This window comes from Scylla paramamosain, chromosome 26 (genome assembly GCF_035594125.1).
Source record: "Scylla paramamosain isolate STU-SP2022 chromosome 26, ASM3559412v1, whole genome shotgun sequence".
NCBI lineage: Eukaryota > Metazoa > Arthropoda > Malacostraca > Decapoda > Portunidae > Scylla > Scylla paramamosain.
In genome coordinates, this window is record NC_087176.1 from 8100001 (window position 1) to 8120000 (window position 20000).

The 20000-nt window shown below is 40.4% G+C and overlaps 1 protein-coding gene across 3 annotated transcripts in view; it reads right to left on the bottom strand.

The window, feature by feature from the left end:
• LOC135113680 (unconventional myosin-XVIIIa-like) overlaps positions 1-20000 on the bottom strand; it is a 189535-nt gene that overhangs the window by 92526 nt on the left and 77009 nt on the right. For 2 of the 3 annotated variants that reach the window (XM_064029146.1, XM_064029145.1), the window contains exons 5-16: positions 13207-13349; positions 12648-12809; positions 12020-12164; positions 11319-11460; positions 8249-8365; positions 7890-8082; positions 7088-7228; positions 6129-6354; positions 5357-5519; positions 4319-4502; positions 3338-3505; positions 2263-2475 (exon numbers count right to left, since the gene is read on the bottom strand). In XM_064029146.1, coding sequence (XP_063885216.1) covers positions 2263-2475; positions 3338-3505; positions 4319-4502; positions 5357-5519; positions 6129-6354; positions 7088-7228; positions 7890-8082; positions 8249-8365; positions 11319-11460; positions 12020-12164; positions 12648-12809; positions 13207-13349 — 1997 coding nt within the window. The remainder of the gene's footprint in view (positions 1-2262; positions 2476-3337; positions 3506-4318; positions 4503-5356; positions 5520-6128; positions 6355-7087; positions 7229-7889; positions 8083-8248; positions 8366-11318; positions 11461-12019; positions 12165-12647; positions 12810-13206; positions 13350-20000) is intronic. The other variant, XM_064029147.1, reaches the window with a different exon arrangement.

Here is a 20000-nt window from a genome sequence, read left to right on the forward strand (position 1 = left end):
GTGTGTGTGTGTGTGTGTGTGTGTGTGTGTGTGTGTGTGTGTGTGTGTGTGTGTGTGTGTGTGTGTGTGTGTGTGTGTGTGCCTCGAAGGAAGTGACGGTGTGTTTGTGTGCGTTTAAGTGAATGCAAGGTGACGAAATGAAATGGGAGGGGAAAAAAGCCGAGTGGAAAAAAGATCACAGTGAAAATATAACTGTGAATAAGATTACAGAATAAAATGAGAAAAAAAATTGGATGATGGGAGAATGAAATGAAAATAAGGGCAAATGAAAAAAAAAATGAAAAAACGTGAAAATATGAAAGAATGAACCAGTGTTAGTGAAATGATGACACACTGAATGAAAATATTGAGTGAAAATAACAGAATGAAACAGTGAGTGAATTAAATTATATATATAAAAAAAAACATGAGAAACGTAAATTGACAAACAAGAGACAGAGAAAAGATAAAGAAATGAAAAATAAGCAATAGTGGAAAGATTTTAAGAGTGGCAAAACCTTCCAAGACCATCCAAGCATCAAATTTCAGAACCACACACACAATTCTTACCTTATAAATCTAATGAAAACAGTTACCTGGTCAGACAATGGTACATACAAATTATTCATACACACACACACACACACACACACACACACACACACACACACACACACACACATGAAGATTTGCATATGAAACAGTTGCCCTACAATAATTATCAAACCCTTGCCTTCTCTTACTTCCTGGACTAGACACACAACACATTACTAAAATTACACACAAATTATCTTAGGCATGTGAACTGGCTGGGTAAGGAACTACACTGGTTCTATTCCTTCCCACTGCAACATTTCACTCAGTTCTTTGTTCACTGATGGAAATAACAATAAACTAGTTCTCTTTCAATCCACTGCAACATTCCACTCAGTTCATTGTTCATTTACAAAAGCGACACTAAACTGGTCCTATCTATTCCCTCCCACTCCAACATTCCATTCAGTTCTGCATTCATTGATAAACTAATCCACTAAATTCTTCATGCATAACTGGTCACTTCTAAAATGTGTCAGGGAATGGAGAAATCAAACCAGTTTTGTCTGTGTTTATGAACCAAATAAGTTATTCTTAATTTTATATAATACTGGTTACTGCCTGAGTATTTGGTGTTCTATTTGAGTAATTGTCTATGTTATGTTCCTCCTGCCACCGACACTCATAACCAACAACATGGATAATATTGAAATAACATTAGCATTTTCCTCCAAGAGCTAGGTTAAATTAGTTAGGTCAAGTTAGGTTTGGTTGAGTTTCCTCTTCATCAATATCTTTGCTTCTCATGGAAGACTAGTTTAGTTCTTTGATTTCACTGCTAATCTCTTCACTTGTGTTGATCATAATTTGAAAATCCTCATATTTTTATCCAGAAAAACAAATACTCACTTTCTCAAAATCAATAGACCAAGGTAATATCTATAATACCCAAATATACAATCAAGATGCATTTCTTGAAGACTTAATAATCACCTTTCTCAGTATTCAATAACTGTTATTTCCCAAGCATTAAGAGAAATACTTGAGAAACTGATTATCTATTACATGCTGCCTGCCACTGACAGAAATATACACAGAGATTATGTATTTCAAGACTCACAGACCACCTTGCTAACACACCACCCCTCAGAAACACTCATATGGTAAACAAACACTGCACTTCATGACTGAGTGGCCGCCTCCCTAACCTGCTGCCAAGTGTCGGCCTGATGTCTTCTTGCACCTTTCCTTGTTTCCTTAGTCATGTTCTTATGTTCTTATCTAACACAACAAGGGTAATGTAAACAAAATTCTCATGGCTGGTAATTAGGATAGAACAAGAAATAATGAGTTCAAGTTTGAGAGTTAAATTTAAAAGAGATAGGAAAGAACTGGTTCTCACACAGAGTGGAAAATGAATGGAATGAACTCAGTAATCAGGTTGTTAGTGCTGAGTCATTAGGAAGTTTTATAAGATTAGACAGATTGGTGATGATAGGTGGAAACAGGCAGGCGTGTTTCATACAGTGTAAAACTGATGTCTTGTAACATCTTCCTTTATTTTTACATGCTCTTATACTTAGCCTCCTCAGGAACATTCACATGGTAAATATAGCCACTGTGCATTTTAGAACATAGCAATCACCTCACTAACATAGCCCCTTCGAAACACTCACCTGGTTAATAAATACTATGCACTTCACTACTCACTGACTGCCTCACTCACCACACACACTCAGGAACACTCACCTGGGAGAGGCCAAGGCGGTAGGAGGAGGCGTCTAGGTCGAGGTGTGCCAGGATCGCCTCCACAGCCGCCCTTTCATCCAGCACAGGGTTCTGGGAGCGCGCCTCAGTGGGGGCCAGCACGGCAAAGCGGCGGCGGAACTCACTGTACTGCAGGTGCTCTGGGAAACCCTGCTTATGGAGTCTGAGGGCGTCCAGGATCTGGCAGCCTCGCAACTGTGAAGGGAAGAGAGGCAGCTGTGTGAATGTGTGTTTTCAGTCTGTGTTGCAAAGAATATGTAATTGTGATAGATGATGACACACTATCATTTCAATGGTGTGTTTTTCTGTCTACATTGCAAAGAATATCTGTGGTAAAAGATGCATTATGATTTTTTAATGTGTTTTTTCTGCCTACACTGCAAAGAACAACTGTGGTATAAGGTGATATTATCATACCAATGTTTTATCTCATGTTTATACTACATGGCACCATCTACAACTGTGGCACAAAAAGTGAGGCAATCACATGAATCATTCTGAAGTGCAGCAAATGAATGTGCTCCTTTAAACTTTTCCATAAACTTGCTTCTAAAATCACAGTGATGTACAGATCATAAGCAACTGCAAATTATGAAATAAGGCTGAATATTTACCCCTCTGCAGTTTCATTTCTCCTCAGCCTTTCATCTAACACTAGCCCATTATCTTGTATTGTCCATTATTCTCTCAAATGAGGATAGTAACAATAGAAAAGTCCTACTCCAGCTAGTCATGTCTCTGCTCCTAACCAACAACAGTGGAGCTATGGCAGAGCAGCACAACTTCCTCTCAGTCACCACCCTCTCACTACACTAGCCCACTATTTTGTACCTATCAATCCCTCCTATCTCATCATTTCACTCAGCTAGCCCCTTCAGGTAACCAAATCCCAACACCCAGTACATCAGTTTCACAGCACTACCATACACCAGTAGAAGAGCCTCCTATCTCATCATTTCAACCTCAGCTAGCCCCTTCAGGTGACCAAATCTCAACACACAGCACACATCAGTTTCATAGCACTACCAAACGCCAGCAGAAGACACCTGCCACCCACCTGGGACCGTACGAGGGGGACATTGAGCAGGATGTCCTCGCAGGAGTTGTTGGTCTTGTTGGGCATGATGAGGGAGCCCTTGAGGTCACACAGCCCTGCATTGTGCTGTGGCAACAGGCAGTGGATGAACCGCAGCTTGCTCCGACGCAGGTTCTCTATTATTCCGTCCTGTCAATGATGGAAGAAAATGGCTTAGTATATTTAAAGGTATGGTTTATATTATAATTATATTATACAAATATTATATAAAAAATAATAAAAAATAGAAAAAACTACATCTTCTTACACAGTCTAATATAAGACATTCTTAAATCAACCCACAATAATATAAACAAAACACAAAACTAATAAAACACAACTTACACACAATGTTTCAAACAACAAGACAGCACAACCCAACACTCACACACCAGAACACAATAACCTTTACCAGGACACTCAGACACTCACCAGCAACACACAAAACCCATGAAACACAACCCACATACCATCCTTCAAATAACAACCAAACTACAGAGGGTCCTCAGTTTACTAGAGTCCAGTTCCTACGCCACGTCATAAACCAACATTTGGCATAGGTCTGAGCCAGACTAAAGAAGCACCTACAGTATGTCACTCATTTATGCTAATGCTACAGTACTGCAGCCATAACCCAGGACATAAAAACTTAACTACTGTACCTGTAAAAACACAAGAACATGCAAAATAATGAAATAAATCAGTAACCAAAAGAAACCAACATAGGAGTGTACAGCAACAACCACTGCCAGCATTGTAACCTTGGAGTAGCAAAAGTCAAAAGTCACAAATCAAGGACTACCTGTACAACCCAACACTCATACACCAACACACCAGAACACAGGCCCCTCACAAAGAACACACCACAGTAAACTTGACCTGCGACATTCACAAACTGAGGACTCCCAGTACAAACTCACACACCAACACAGCAGAACATGGACACCTCACAAGAACACTCACCACTGTAAACTTGACCTGCAGACACACACTCTTCCTCTTGATGCCAGCAGTGCCTGTGGTGAAGGCTCTTCTGATGGAGGAGGCGCGGCGCAGTGACTGGGACCCCTCAATGCCCACCACCGACCCACTGATAGTGTTGCTGACAGGCCCTCGGCTGAACACAAACAGTCGGCTAAGTGTCTCCCTGTGGTGAAAATAAAACAGGTGTTGGTTGGAGTATAATCTTAACATGGTCCATATTTTGAGATGCTCTGCTCTCTCAATCTCTTGCCATGAATTTTCCAAGGTCACAGAGATGATCAGCTGAGTTTTCAAGAGTGCTTTTCCTGTTAATAATACAGTAATCATATTAATCTGTCACCATAACTGTAAAAACACTCTTAAAAGCCTGGGAAACTTTAACAAGAGTGAAAATAAAACAAGTGTTGATTGCAGTGTAGTATCATCTAACCATCTAATGCACCTGCATGTATTTTGAAATGCCTTGCCATCTCACCATTACTATTTTTCAAGGACACAGAGATGATTAGGTGGGTTCTCAAGAGTGTTTCTCCTATCAGTGACATAGAAATCTTGTTAATCTGTCATTTAAGCAATAAAATCATTCTTAAAAACATGTATCACTTCACCATGACCATTTTCAAAGTCCACAGAGATAATTTCCTGTATCCTTAAGTGTTTCTCCAATCAGTAACATAGAAATATTGTTAATCTATCACTGAAACCATAAAAGCATCTTTAAAAATCCATGTAGCTTCAACTAGAATATGTGGAGGTGCAGTGGAGAGGTGTTGTCAAATGTGGTCCTATGGTTCTAGCTGTTCTCTTTACTGACTAGCTAATCTCTATACCAGCACATGACAATCTTCAATATGTCCCAAAATTTGATAGAAAAATGCAAATGAGGATAAAAGAACCAACATCCCTTCTTTTTCTCCTTTTGCTCTAGAGCCATGGGTTAGGTTAGGTTAGGTCAGGCACCATGTACAAGTCTCTAATCAATCTTCAAATGCTAAGATCTTAAGGAAAAAAACATACTTATTTGACTCCTGCAGAAGAGCAGCCGCCTGCCTCATGACGGGGTTCTCTCGAGACGCCCTCAGCCAGTTCTGGATGGAGTAGGTGACTGGGTTGGTGCCCTGGAAGTGTTGCAGGGTGAACTGTTCTGGCGAGGCTCCCTTCTTCAGTAGCTGGGAGTATTCTGCAGGGAGAGAAGGTATGTGTATTATAATCTATCAATTCACCCACTTAAAGTACAAAGGCTATCTCTCTCAACTCTTAGTACCTATTTTTTCACCTACTGACAATCTTCTAAATGAAAAAAAGAAACATATCTCTTAACCCTTTCAGTACTATTTGACATTTCCTTAATCACAAACTACTCTAAAGCATTTATTATATTTTCTACAGCCACCTCTGAGCATAGTACTGGCTAGACAAGTAATAATCTACTTTTTCATCATCTTTTCTTTCTTGGAGAAACTCTAAAATATTCTATACATTGTCTTTATTGTTGTGAATTGTTCCATATAGCACTGAAGGAGTTACAATCAATACACCAATTCATTTACAACACTTGAGGAAGAGGTCAGCTGTCACCTCTCTTGCTGTTCATCTGCCTTCAATTTAAGCAGCTTTCATCTCTACATCTTAAAACTTCATCAGAAAATTCTCTCAATGATGCCCAGTCACAGTGGAGAAGACTCTACTTGCCTCACTCCAGCATTCCATATCAACCTATCATCTCTCCTAACCATGAAAAGATAAGAACACCACTCCTCACCACCACACCACAACAGCTTCATCTCACCTCGGTCACCATAGTGGGCGTAAAGTCTCTCCAAGAAGGACTGATCAGTGGCGCCAGGGAAGATTGCCTCCTCATCCAACAGCCACAGCAATCCCCGCCGGTCTGACTCTCGAAGATCCACCTGGGACGTTCGCACCACACAGTTAGAAGAGGCCTTGTCTATGAGGGCGATGAGAGGAGCCGGGGTGCCGATCTCGTCTGCTACGTCGCCATATTCGATGTTCTCCTGCAGGATGTGTAGGTGAGTTAAATAAGATGAGTCACTCTACTAAATATCTCTCTCTCTCTCTCTCTCTCTCTCTCTCCAGTGAAATATATGGACAAGATAAATTACTGAAATATGTCCATTTTATTTTGTTTTCTCCTGTGAAATACAAGAACAGGATAAATTGGAGGGGTTACTTTACTAAACATGCAATTTTTTTTCTCTCTCTCTCTCTCTCTCTCTCTCTCTCTCTCTCTCTCTCTCTCTCTCTCTCTCTCTCTCTCTCTCTCTCTCTCTCTCTCTCTCTCTCTCTCTCTCTCTAGTGGAATAGGTAGACAAAATAAATATGAGGTGCCATTTTTCATAATTTTTCATCTTTTTATGTATGAAAGGCTCTGGTCAAGAGCTACAAGAAGGCAAAACAAGGAAGGCCAACTGAAGGTACTAATCCCTAAAGAGTAAAGCTAAAAGGATTACCCAAAATTTGAGCAGATTAATATGTAAGTTTCTTTTACCTGTTCAATCTGAGAGGGATTCTGGCCAAGGGCAACAAAAAGACAGAGAAAAGAAAGCCACCAAAGATACAAGTCCTTATAGAGTAGAGCCAAAATAAATAAAAAATTAAAGATTACAACAGGAATAATGAGTAACAGATGAGTGAAAAAACACCACTGACTCTTAACAACCCCTCTCAATATTTGTCTATCTTCACTCCTATTAGTTTCCATCCACACCTAAGTTATAAGGGAATTACTTGAGGTGGTGTTAGTGGTGTTGATGAGGTGAGCATGGTGTGAGAGGGCCGGTGTGGCAGTTGTGGTGGTGTGTTGTGGAGGGTGTGTGTAGTGGTCTGTGTTGGGGAGAGCTGGTTGTGTGTTGACTGGTCTCCTTGTGGCTGATTTGACAAGTTACATGCAATGGGTTCAGTGTTAGATATTAATATGTTAGGGTACGTTAAAATAGTAAACACTAGTACATGGTTAAGATCAGTATACCTTAATATTCTGTAAACCTGAACATTTTTTCTTCCTTATACACAGAGAATATTTTAGCATATTCAGTATATAAAAACAACTATCCAGATCCATTGAACAATACATGTAAGGATGAGGTCTATGATTATTAGTATTCTCTCAGTAACAACACTGAAAACTGCAACACAGTCCTATAGATAAATTATTAAAAAACTGCAACACACAGTCCCCTTTGACAATACTCAATCTATTGATGTATTAGTAAGAAACAAGCCTATCCAACTAATTAACTAGAACATCTACAAAATGCTCCACACAAATGAGAGCCAGCACCATCACCTGAGCAAACCTGTCGGTCAGCACCTCACCTGAGCATACCCATCAAAGTCAGCACCTCACCTGAGCATACCCATCAAGTCAGCACCTCACCTGAGCATACCCATCAAGTAAGTCAGCATATCACCTGAGCATACCTATCAAGTCAGCACCTCACCTGAGCATACCCATCAAGTCAGCATCTCAACTGAGCATACTTATCAAGTTAGCACCTCACCTGAGCATATCAATCAGCCTGCACCTCACCTGAGCATATCTGTCAGTCTGTGCCGTGAAGGTAGTGTCATGGAAGAGCATCTGGAAGCGCTCCTGGGTGTAGTTGTGGCAGAGATCGTGGAAGGTTGCCCCGGAGGTCCTGCCACAAGACGCTGGGTTCTGGAAGCCGGGAGCGTCCACCACAAGGATGGAGTTAGACGTGTGGGCTGATGTGGAGATGCACCTGAGGAAGAGAGAGATGATAAAGTGCTGTGGTGTTCCAGTAATTATCTATCCATCTATATACCAGACTCTACCCAGATGAAAATGCATGACAAATCTTTCATATACTCCCTTAGAAACAGTCACATACTCAAGAACACAGCCACAGGACCCAGAACAAAACCCACCTGTTGATGAGCGCCACAATGGCATTGAAGGCCTCACTGTACAGCCCTGTGGCCATGCCCTCCAGCGCCTCCAGTCCCTCGGGCCGCTCCGTGGGCCGCTCTGTGGGGGAGGTGGTCCTGGGGGGGTACAGGGAGGGGAGTTAATGATCGTGCCATCCTCTAAGAATCCAAGACGAGACTTTGTTCCTCCCCTTTGGATTCTATGTTTGGATTTATTTCGAAGTTTAAACTGGTGAGTTTTTGTTTTCTTGGCAAGTTCATATTTTTCTTCATTTAGGTTTTATGTGGGTTGCTTAAGATCTCTGGTTGTATCTTTATTGGAGGTTTTAATTGTTGTTTAAATAAGTTTCCTTCACAAGTTAATTTTTCTTCATTTAGATTTTGCGTAGTGGATAAGAAGTCAGGTCTTGTCTTTAAGGGAAATTTAAATGGCAGTGTTTAAAAAGTTTAGTTGGTAAGTAATAGTGTGTTTAAATAAATTTTCTTGATAAGTCCACATTTTCCTTCATATAGCTTTCATGTACTGGATAAAAAGTCTGGTTTGTGTTGATGTGGGAAGAAAATAGCAGTGAGTTAGGTTTGGTACACAGACAATCCCCTAGTGACCTGCAGCACCTGACCCAAGTGACTCTTCTACACTAGCCAGTCCCACTAACACACCTGCATGCTGCTACCCACATCTGTCAGTCCGTCTGTCCATCTGCCTCACACGCTACACTACCATTCTTGTTCATTGCAATACGTGACTGAGAGAGTGAGTTGTGGCTAGTTGTGGCTAGTCTAGTGGTGTTCTAGTGGGATTGTCAACATGCATGTCCAATATATACCACATGGCCACCACACAGCACCATTAGGGTCTGCCGAGATGTGACTGAGAGATGATGAAGAGTGTTGTAAGTTGAAGTTGTGCTGAATGAAAGGAAGAGGAATGAGAATACTAAGTGAATAAAGGAGGAATAATGAGAATACAGGGAGAATAAAGAAGGAATAATGAGAATACTGTGAGAATAGGAGAGAAATAATGAGAATACTGGGAGAATAAAGAAAGAATAATGAGAATACTGGGAGAAAATGGAATGTTATACAGTTAATGATAAATTTAGTAACCACGGAGATTTAAAACGTAGACATCAAACACAACATCAAGAAATATTAAGCAGCCGATGAAAACGATTACAAACTCGACAAGTGAGTTCGGAAAAACAGTAAGAGACAAAAATAAATAAATAAATAAAATGTAAAAGTTTATTTCAGTCGCTCAAGGCTCAGTATCCATTAAAAACACTTAATGGATTCAAAATTACCGATACGCTTGAATTGGTACACAAGAAAATTTTTTTTTTTTTGCTTTTAAAATTGACATGAAAAAAAAACTAGTGACAATTAAATACATATTGCAGAATAATTAACACTCAATAAACCATTAAAAAAACTCAGAACAATTACTAAACGAAAACCGGGTCACAAATTTCTCAGATAAAACCCTAAAATAAAATCAAACATCCAATTACAAGACATTACTTTTCATATATATATGTTTCCATAATCGCGATGTAGAGAACCAACAAAAAAAACACAGAACTGACCAGAGCCTTGGCAACATTTATAGAAGTGCTGTTAACACCAAAAAAAGCAGCAAATCTCAGCTTATTGAGGAGTGTGTGAGAGGCTGAACAGAGTGCCGGAGGTGAGAGTGGTGAGAGTGGCAGGGAGAGGGAGAGGGAGAGAGAGGGAAAGGTGAAGGGATGGACAACTGAACAGGACAATTAAACCACTAATTGCAGGAGAGAGAGAGAGAGAGAGAGAGAGAGAGAGAGAGAGAGAGAGAGAGAGAGAGAGAGAGAGAGAGAGAGAGAGAGAGAGAGAGAGAGAGAGAGAGAGAGAGAGAGAGAATAAAGAAAAGTGAAAAAAAAACATAACACTTTGCAATAAGAGAAAAAAAGCACAAGACACTAAAAAACAGCAGGATTGGGCAGGAAAACTAATAAAAATGAGGTACTGAAGAAGTGATGAGGGTGGGAGAGGCTGGGAGAAGCTGGGAGAGAAGGGAGAAGCAGGTAATATGGAGGTGAGAGAGTGAGGAAGTAAAGAGGTGAGGAAGGAGGTGCTAGTGAGGGCATTGGAAGAGGAAGGTTACAGGGAGGTCAAGGAGGGAGTGAGGGAGATAGAGGCAGGTTACATAGTGAGGGTGGTGAGGGAGTGAGGGGGTGTGGGAGGTGCTGGATGGAGAGGGAACCAACACTGTACCTAGCACCATCCCCTGCCTGCTGAATCATGTCAATTATCTCATCACAAGTATCGAGAAGACTGCTGAAAGAGAGAAGGTTGAGAAGTGACTACCCATTATCACCAAATCTTTATATCCATCCTGTTGTTTTTTTTTTTCCTTTTTTTTCATTTCAGTACCTACAAAAATATTCTTAGCAAATATTAATAACTATCTCGTTTTTCTTTTAAAGAGACGAATGCAAGTAAATTTCCTGTCTATTTAAGTGTTACTCTTTTTCTTTCTCAGATATAAATGCCTTAGTTTTTTCTTTCATTACCTAAAAGAATGATAGACTGAGAGGAAATATTATGCCTTGTGAAACAGTTATCAATTTAAGGAGTTCCCAAGAGCTTAAAAAAAAAAAAACTGGGGTATTAAATGCTTTGCTTTCTGAAACTATCCTTAATGAAATATCTATTATATTGCACACCATCACAAGTTTTCCTAAATACCTACAAAAATAAATATAAGGCAAATAATGTACTGTCAAAAATTTGCATATTAACTCTTCTATATCTACCCAAGAGATCACTTTTTTTATCTGATACATTAAAAGATAAATGGTACAATGCATTACAAAACCTTACAAAAGCCCCACTTCTTACACCCTCTCTTTACAACCTTACACTCAAAAACAGATTAAGACAACTTCCTTTTACACTGCCTATGCAAACCTTACACTTAAAATAGATAAAGATTACTTCCACATATCCCCCTTTCCAACCTTACACTCAACACAACCAGATAAGTCCACTATACCCTCACAGGGCAAACACGAGAACAAGATGCCAGTGGGGTTACCTGAAGGAGGCCCGAGAGGAGGGAGTGGTGGGTGTGGAGTAGAAGATGGAGCGTGCTAACTCCTCCACAGATGTCCCCAACAGGCTGGCTGCTCGCTGGGAACTGCCCGGCTTGCTGAACTGGAATTTGTTGCCTGTTGCAGCTGTGGGTGTGAATAACAGACTCTTAGTAAAGGAGCTGTGGTATGTGTATAAGGTTAGTGTGAGAAGTGTGATGAGTTTGGTGGTGCTATGAGAAAATGAACATGCATACATTTATATTGAAGTTGAATTTGTTGTTTGTCAGAGCTGTGGGTGTTAAAAATAGATTCTTAGTAAGGCGATTGGTATTTGTGTAAGGTAAGGGAGTTATAGTATGGTGTATGTGTGTTTAGAAGCACAAGTGAACAGGCACATATTTACACTTGAACATATAGAAAGTTAACTAAATACACCATAAAAGCATTAAAAAACAGTATTCCAAACTGAACTCATAGAGACATTGTAATAAATGTGATGCAGTTAATTTCTTCACTATAAATGAACGAGTACACGTATACACTCGATTCAATGAAATAACTATGCATTGATACCCAAACTTTACATATAATCCAACCAAAAACCATAATACACACAGTCACATAGCCCAGTAATGCACCTCACCTCCCATAGACTAATAATACACACACACACACACACACACACACACAGACACACACTCACCTCTCGTAGCGCCAGCTGTGCCCAGGTGGTATATGGCAGCCAGCACACACCAGATGGCATGCTGCTCCTCAGGTGACACCCCCAGCACGTCCAAGGCAGCTCTGATCCGTGCCCACGCGATGCCTGCCTTCTGCCGGTCCTCGCTCTGAAGACAGGCACTCATTGACATTGTTGCTACTATTACCTACTGCTAAATCATTTACCATTACTACTAGATGTTACTACTTTGTGCTAAATCATTCACTATCACTACTGCTGCTCTTACTTATTGCTCTTACAAGTGATTATTGGTTTTATGAGTTATGAGTAAGATTGTTTTTTGTCCTGATTCACAAATACAGAATTTATTTACAAATAGAAATATTTGGTGAATATTCACATGAAAATTATTAAAAAGAAGAAAAAAGTTAAACAGGAAAATTTCAAAATCTGGTTTGTCCATTTTTTTTTCATTTACAAAAGATGAGGAAAGAAACCCATTTATAAATTAAAATTTACCTACTACTACTACTACTACTACTACTACTGCTGCTATCACAATTACTACTGCTACCATTACTACTACTACTAATACTACTACTACTACTACTCCCCCTACAACCATCACCACCACCACAACGCAACTTACTCTCTGCAGGGGCGTCATGAACAAGTTAGGCTCAGACAGGTTCTCCAGGCCCAGGGTCCTGCGCAGGTCTGAGTCAGCCCCCGAGAGCAGCTGGTAGAAGATGTGGTAGTTTGGCTCCCCTTCGGGCCTCCTCACCACCCGAGTCTTCTCCGGCATGTACACCTGATAGGGGAACAGAAGTGGTTCTGAGGTGTGCTTGTGGAATGAAGGTGGTAATGTAAAATGGTGGTGGTTCTAAGGTTAATTTTTATATTGTAAGATTATTTCTAAAAACATGAAGAATTAAGAAAAAAGGTGGGAAAAGTAGATTTAAATTTCAAAGAACACTGGAGAAATTTATATCAGGTGGCAATTGACCCCAGAAAATTAAATAAAAAACAAATAACAACCAGCATCATACTTGAAAATAATTGAAAGGAAACACGTCATAAACACACGAATCAACTAAAGAGAAAAATCATCCACAAACACAAAAACACTAGACATGTAAACTATCCAACCCATGAGATAAAATAAGGGACACTAAACAAAATGATGAAGATAAATGATGATGGTGTACCTGAACGGAGGCTGAGGCGATCTGTCCCGAGTGGTCGAAATCAAGGCTGAAGATCTGAGTGAAGCGAGTGGCATTGGTGTTCATGACGGTGCGACTGTTGCCAAACGCCTCCAGGAGAGTTGATATTGCATTCAGCTTCTCAACTGGAAAAAAGACAGTCATTGAAGAGATGAGAATACAATACAATAACACCAGGAAAAAGAATGATAGCGTGTTCAGCTTTTAAACTGGAAAAAAGACGCGTATGGACATAAGAATACACCATATAAAATACAGTTAGTGAGGGGCCTGAACATAAGAATGCGATACAATAACACCAAGAAAAAGAATGACAGTGCATTCAGCTTCTCAACTGGAAAAAGATAGTTACTGAAGGGCCTGATTATAAGAAAACAAGAACACACGGAAGTAAAAAAGTTATGTAAATATTAATACAGTAAAATCCCTCTCATCCGGCATTCGAGTATCCGGCAGCTTCAAGTATCCGGCACATTTTTCCCCGAGCCTTAAAATCAATAAAAAATCAATGTGTACTCATAAAATCGATTAAAATTCCCACGCGAGGCATACTTTGTCCCCTCGCCAACAGAGCGCACTGCTTCGCGCCACCCGCGGCCCACTGCACTGTGTTTACTCAGCAGCGTTGCCAGACGTACGATAATTATTGCACAAGTACAATAATTTTTGCCCGTGTACGATGTACAATGGGACTCATACGATAATACGATAATCTGGGAATTCGTACAACATTTTTATGAAATATAGAATAATCTGAGTGGAAATTAATGTTATCAATATCAGGTAATGCAAAATTTCTTATAAAAATTTGAATAACAAAATAAAAAACCTGAAAGTGCCAGATGTATTGCTTTCCTTACGAGACAAGTCTCACCATACGGGTGAACAACAGGTCTCGTTCTTGTCTGCGACCACTCCGTCTGCTACCCGAGTCCCCGTCCCATAGTCTCGTAGTCGTCAGCAGCGTTGCCAGATTGTTTTGGCCTTATTATCGTACTACACAGGTTGAAATTATTGTACTTCTGGTAAAATTATCGTACATATGTAATTATTCCAAATATTATGCAAAACTGCCACTTTCCAAATACAGCAGAATTTAGGTTTTATATACATACTCGTATATATATATATATATATATATATATATATATATAGAGAGAGAGAGAGAGAGAGAGAGAGAGAGAGAGAGAGAGAGAGAGAGAGAGAGAGAGAGAGAGAGAGAGAGAGAGAGAGAGAGAGAGAGAGCGAGCGAGCGAGCGAGCGAGCGAGCGAGCGAGCGAGAGAGAGAGAGAGAGAGAGAGAGAGAGAGAGAGAGAGAGAGAGAGAGAGAGAGAGAGAGAGAGAGAGAGAGAGAGACTCCGCCAGTAATTTCTTCATTGTTACTCGTTCACAGACGGTAAGTTCTGTGACTCCCTCTCTCTCTCCCTCTCCCTCGCCCTCACAAGATATCGGTGCAGATAGAAAAAAAGGCACTATGAGTGTTCTGCCCTCCCGCGGGGCTGGAAAAGAGAGTAAGTGCTGAGGAAAACTGGGCTGACTTGCGGTAAAGTAGATGTGTATTATTACAGGTAAGTGTGTGTTTGTGTTTATGTTTCCCTCCCTCTCTCTCTCTCTCTCTGACAAATAAAACCAAAACAGCAAAAATTTACGAAATTATTAAAAAAATGACAAAACTCTCTCTCTCTCTCTCTCTCTCTCTCTCTCTCTCTCTCTCTCTCTCTCTCTCTCTCTCTCTCTCTCTCAGCCCCAATGGCAGGAAGTTCCGAAGCAAGCCCCAGTTGACCCGCTATCTCGGTGGCACTGTTGACCTTTCCTCCTTCGATTTTCGGACTGGGAAGGTCAACCCAATGCTGGCGAGGAAGAACAAGAAGCCCCGTGGTACCCTCTTTGATTACAGGTGTGTGTGTGTGTGTGTGTGTGTGTGTGTGTGTGTGTGTGTGTGTGTGTGTGTGTGTGTGTGTGTGTGTGTTAAGCAAACTTAACCTAATCTCTTGAACTACAGGTGTGTGTGTGTGTGTAATAATAATAATAATAATAATAATAATAATAATAATAATAATAATAATAATAATAATAATAATAAACGGTTTATTATTTAGGCAGTTAACAAACTGAAAATGTACGTGTGTGTGTGTGTGTGTGTGTGTGTGTGTGTGTGTGTGTGTGTGTGTGTGTGTGTGTGTGTGTGTGTGTGTGTGTGTGTGTGTGTGTGTGTGTCTGTGTGTGTTTGTGCGTAATGTAAGTGCAAGCATTTTTTTCTTATTCGTATTTCTTCCTCTCTCTAGGTAATGTGTGTGTGTGTGTGTGTGTGTGTGTGTGTGTGTGTGTGTGTGTGTGTGTGTGTGTGTGTGTGTGTGTGTGTGTGTGTGTGTGTAATAATAATAATAATAATAATAATAATAATAATAATAATAATAATAATAATAATAATAATAAACGATTTATTATTGAGGCAGTTAACAAACTAAAAATGTACACGCGCGCGCGCCCGTACATTTTCAACACACACACACACACACACACACTGCATAAGAACATAAGAACATAAGAACATAAGAAATAAGGGAAGCTGCAAGAAGCGACCAGGCTTACACGTGGCAGTCCCTGTATGAAACACTCCTACCTATTTCCATCTGTTATCCCCATCCATAAACTTGTCTAATCTTCTCTTAAAGCTCTCTAGTGTCCTAGCACTAACTACATGATTACTGAGTCCGTTCCACTCATCTACCACTCTATTCGAGAACCAATTTTTTCCTATCTCCTTCCTAAACCTAAATTTTTCAAGCTTGAACCCGTTATTTCTTGTTCTACCCTGGTTGCTGATCCTAAGAATTTTGCTTACATCTCCCTTGTTATAACCCTTATACCACTTAAAGACTTCTATCAGGTCCCCTCTTAACCTACGTCTCTCTAGAGAATGTAAATTTAACCACTTCAACCTCGCTTCGTAAGGAATACTCCTCATCCCCTGTATCCTTTTAGTCATTCTCCTCTGTACTGATTCTAATAGACCTATATCTTTCCTGTAATGTGGGGACCAGAACTGCACAGCGTAGTCTAGATGAGGTCTGACCAGCGCCAAGTATAACTTTAATATTACTTCCGGCCTTCTACTTTTAACACTCCTAAAAATGAATCCTAGTACCCTATTTGCCTTGTTTCTGGCTTCTATGCATTGTTTCCCTAGACGGAGTTCAGAGCTAACTATAACTCCTAAATCTTTCTCGTACCCTGTACCTACCAGAGTTTGGGTGTTTAATGTGTACCTATTGTGTGGGTTTCCTCTACCTACGCTAAGCACTTTGCATTTATTGATATTAAATTGCATTTGCCATCTATCCGTCCATTCATTCATTCTATCTAAGTCTGTCTGCAAGGCGATGGCATCCGCTTCTGACCTAATTAATCTACCTATCTTTGTGTCATCCGCAAATTTACTAACATCGCTACTAATTCCACTATCCAAGTCATTGATATATATTAGAAATAATAATGGCCCTAATACTGATCCCTGTGGCACCCCACTAATGACATGACCCCACTCGGATTTCGAGCCGTTTATTAGCACTCTCTGTCGCCTGTTACCAAACCATAACCCTATCCAACCTAACACCTTCCCATCTATCCCGTGCGCCCTAACCTTTCTCAGGAGCCTTTGATGGGGCACCTTGTCGAATGCTTTACTAAAGTCCAGATATAAGATATCATAACTATCACCATTATCTACTGCCTCGTACACCTTACTGTAAAAACTTAACAAGTTTGTCAGGCAAGACTTCCCCTTCGTGAAGCCATGCTGTGACTGATTTATCAAGTTATGTTTGTCTAAATGTTCCCTAATGTTCCTGGCTATTATTGACTCTAACATTTTACCTACAACTGAAGTTAAGCTGACAGGTCTATAATTAGACGCTAATGTTTTATCCCCTTTCTTAAAGATGGGTACTACATTAGCCTGCCTCCACATTTCTGGTACCTCACCCGACTCCAGTGATTTCCTAAAGACAGAAACTAACGGCTCACTAATAATCTTTTTACATTCCTTCAGTACTCTGGGATATATTTCATCAGGTCCTGGTGACTTGAACTTTTTTAGCCTATCTATCTCCTACTCCACTATCTCCCTAGTTATGGAAATATCCGTCAGCTTCTCATACTCATCTGCTCTAAACACCTGTTCACTATCTGGCATATCCTGCATGTTTTCCTGAGTGAAGACAGTTAAAAAATAATCATTCAGAAGTTTACTAATCTCCTCCCCAGAACTATGTACAACGAAAGACAAGGCAACACACACACACACACACACACACACACACACACACACACACACACACACACACACACACACACACACACACACACACACACACACACAGCATAAGCATATGTACAACGAAAGACAAGGCAACACACACACACACACACACACACACACACACACACACACACACACACACACACACACACACACACACACTGCATAAGCATCTGTACAACGAAAGACAAGGCAACACACAAACACACACACACACACACACACACACACACACACACACACACACACACACACACACACACACACTGCATCACCATCTGTACAACGAAAGATAAGGCAACACACACACACACACACACACACACACACACACACACACACACACACACACACACACACACACACACACACACACACACTGCATCACCATCTGTACAACGAAAGATAAGGCAACACACACATATACACACACACACACACACACACACACACACACACACACACTGCATCACCATCTGTACAACGAAAGATAAGGCAACACACACACACACACACACACACACACACACACACACACACACACACACACACACACACACACACACACACTGCATAACAATCTGTACAACGAAAGATAAGGCAACACACACATACACACACACACACATACACACACACACACACACACACACACACACTGCATCACCATCTGTACAACGAAAGATAAGGCAACACACACACACACACACACACACACACACACACACACACACACACACACACACACACACACACTGCATAACAATCTGTACAACGAAAGATAAGGCAACACACACACACATACACACACACACACACACACACACACACACACACACACTGCATCACCATCTGTACAACGAAAGATAAGGCAACACACACACACACACACACACACACACACACACACACACACACACACACACACACACACACACACTGCATAACAATCTGTACAACGAAAGACAAAGCAGCAGACACTGCATCACCATCTGTGCAACGAAAAATAAGGCAACACACACACACACACACACACACACACACACACACACACACACACACACACACACACACCTTGAAATACCTTGAAAAAAACACTGAATATTTACTGGGAGGGACTGGAAGGGAGTTAGGGAAGGTACCACTCTGATAACGTCACGGCTGGGGGGCTTGTGACGTCACGGCTGGGGGTTGATGACGTCACAGCGACCATTATTTACGTACGTACGTATTTCATTTTGAAAATGACCCCTCTAAAAAACGCAGCTAGACAGGAATGCTTTATAAATTCAGACTTGCCACACATATTAACTAATGCCACAAATAACAACACATTTCAAAACGCAGTAGTATTAAAGATATTTAAAAAGAAGTATCTGGAAACTGTTAGAACCTTCACCCCATTTAAAATCGTTCAAATGTCCACCCATTCTGGCTTAAACATAACGGAAAACACTTTAAAAAATCTGAACTATTTTCTAAAACCATTTAAAGTGAGCTACAAGCACAAATAAAAAATTTACCGAAAAAAAAATCAATATTATTGGAAGATGAACACGAATAAAAACAAGTGTACGGTGCACGCATTTCACTGAGCGGGACGGCAACACATTAAAAAAAACACCAACTATTTTTTAAAACCAATAAGAACCTAGTACAGGCTGAAATAAAAAATTTAGTTTGCGGACCGTAAAAAAATACGCCGAAAACGGCCCTCTTATTTACACAAAAACAACGCCAAAATCACCACTTTTCACACAACACACGCGCTCAAATAACTTAAAAAACAACGAAATATTTTTACAAACCATAAAATCTTAGCTACAAGCCGAAATAAAATACTTAGGAAATAAAAAATAATATTGGAACCGGAGGGGGCTGGGGAGCCTTTTTCCAAGATGGCGGTGGGGGGCCAGTGGAGGGGACGACCAACCTTTTTCACTCATTTAAACCCTCGCCAAACTTAAACTAAGTAATGGCAGGTATATCTAACGAGCGGATATTAAAGTTTGGTCATGTGACTCCGCTTTGCGACAGTATTGGTTTAAAACACTCACATATAAGATAGATAATGGCTGATAAATAGAGACGACCCAGATTGTTTACATTTTCATTAAGTTAAATTTTACGGTTTTTAGCAACGAGACGAGGCTGACACAGGGATATACTGTGCTGGAGGTTAGGTGAGATGCGTTAAAATGAGTTAAAACCATGGATTGTTCAGTTATTCATTAAAAAGTTACGTTAAGTTACCTAAATTTATTCTAACACTTCCTGACCTTACCTTCCCTGTGGTGGTGCTACTTTCCTGCCTCCTCGTCACTATGGCTGGCTGTCTAGCACCTTCTCACAGCCAAACTTTTCTTTATTTTGCTTGTTTTCACCCACTGCTGCCTTCGGGTGTCCACTGCTATAGCCCACGCATTCCTCATTACCAACTAAAGAAGGTTTAACT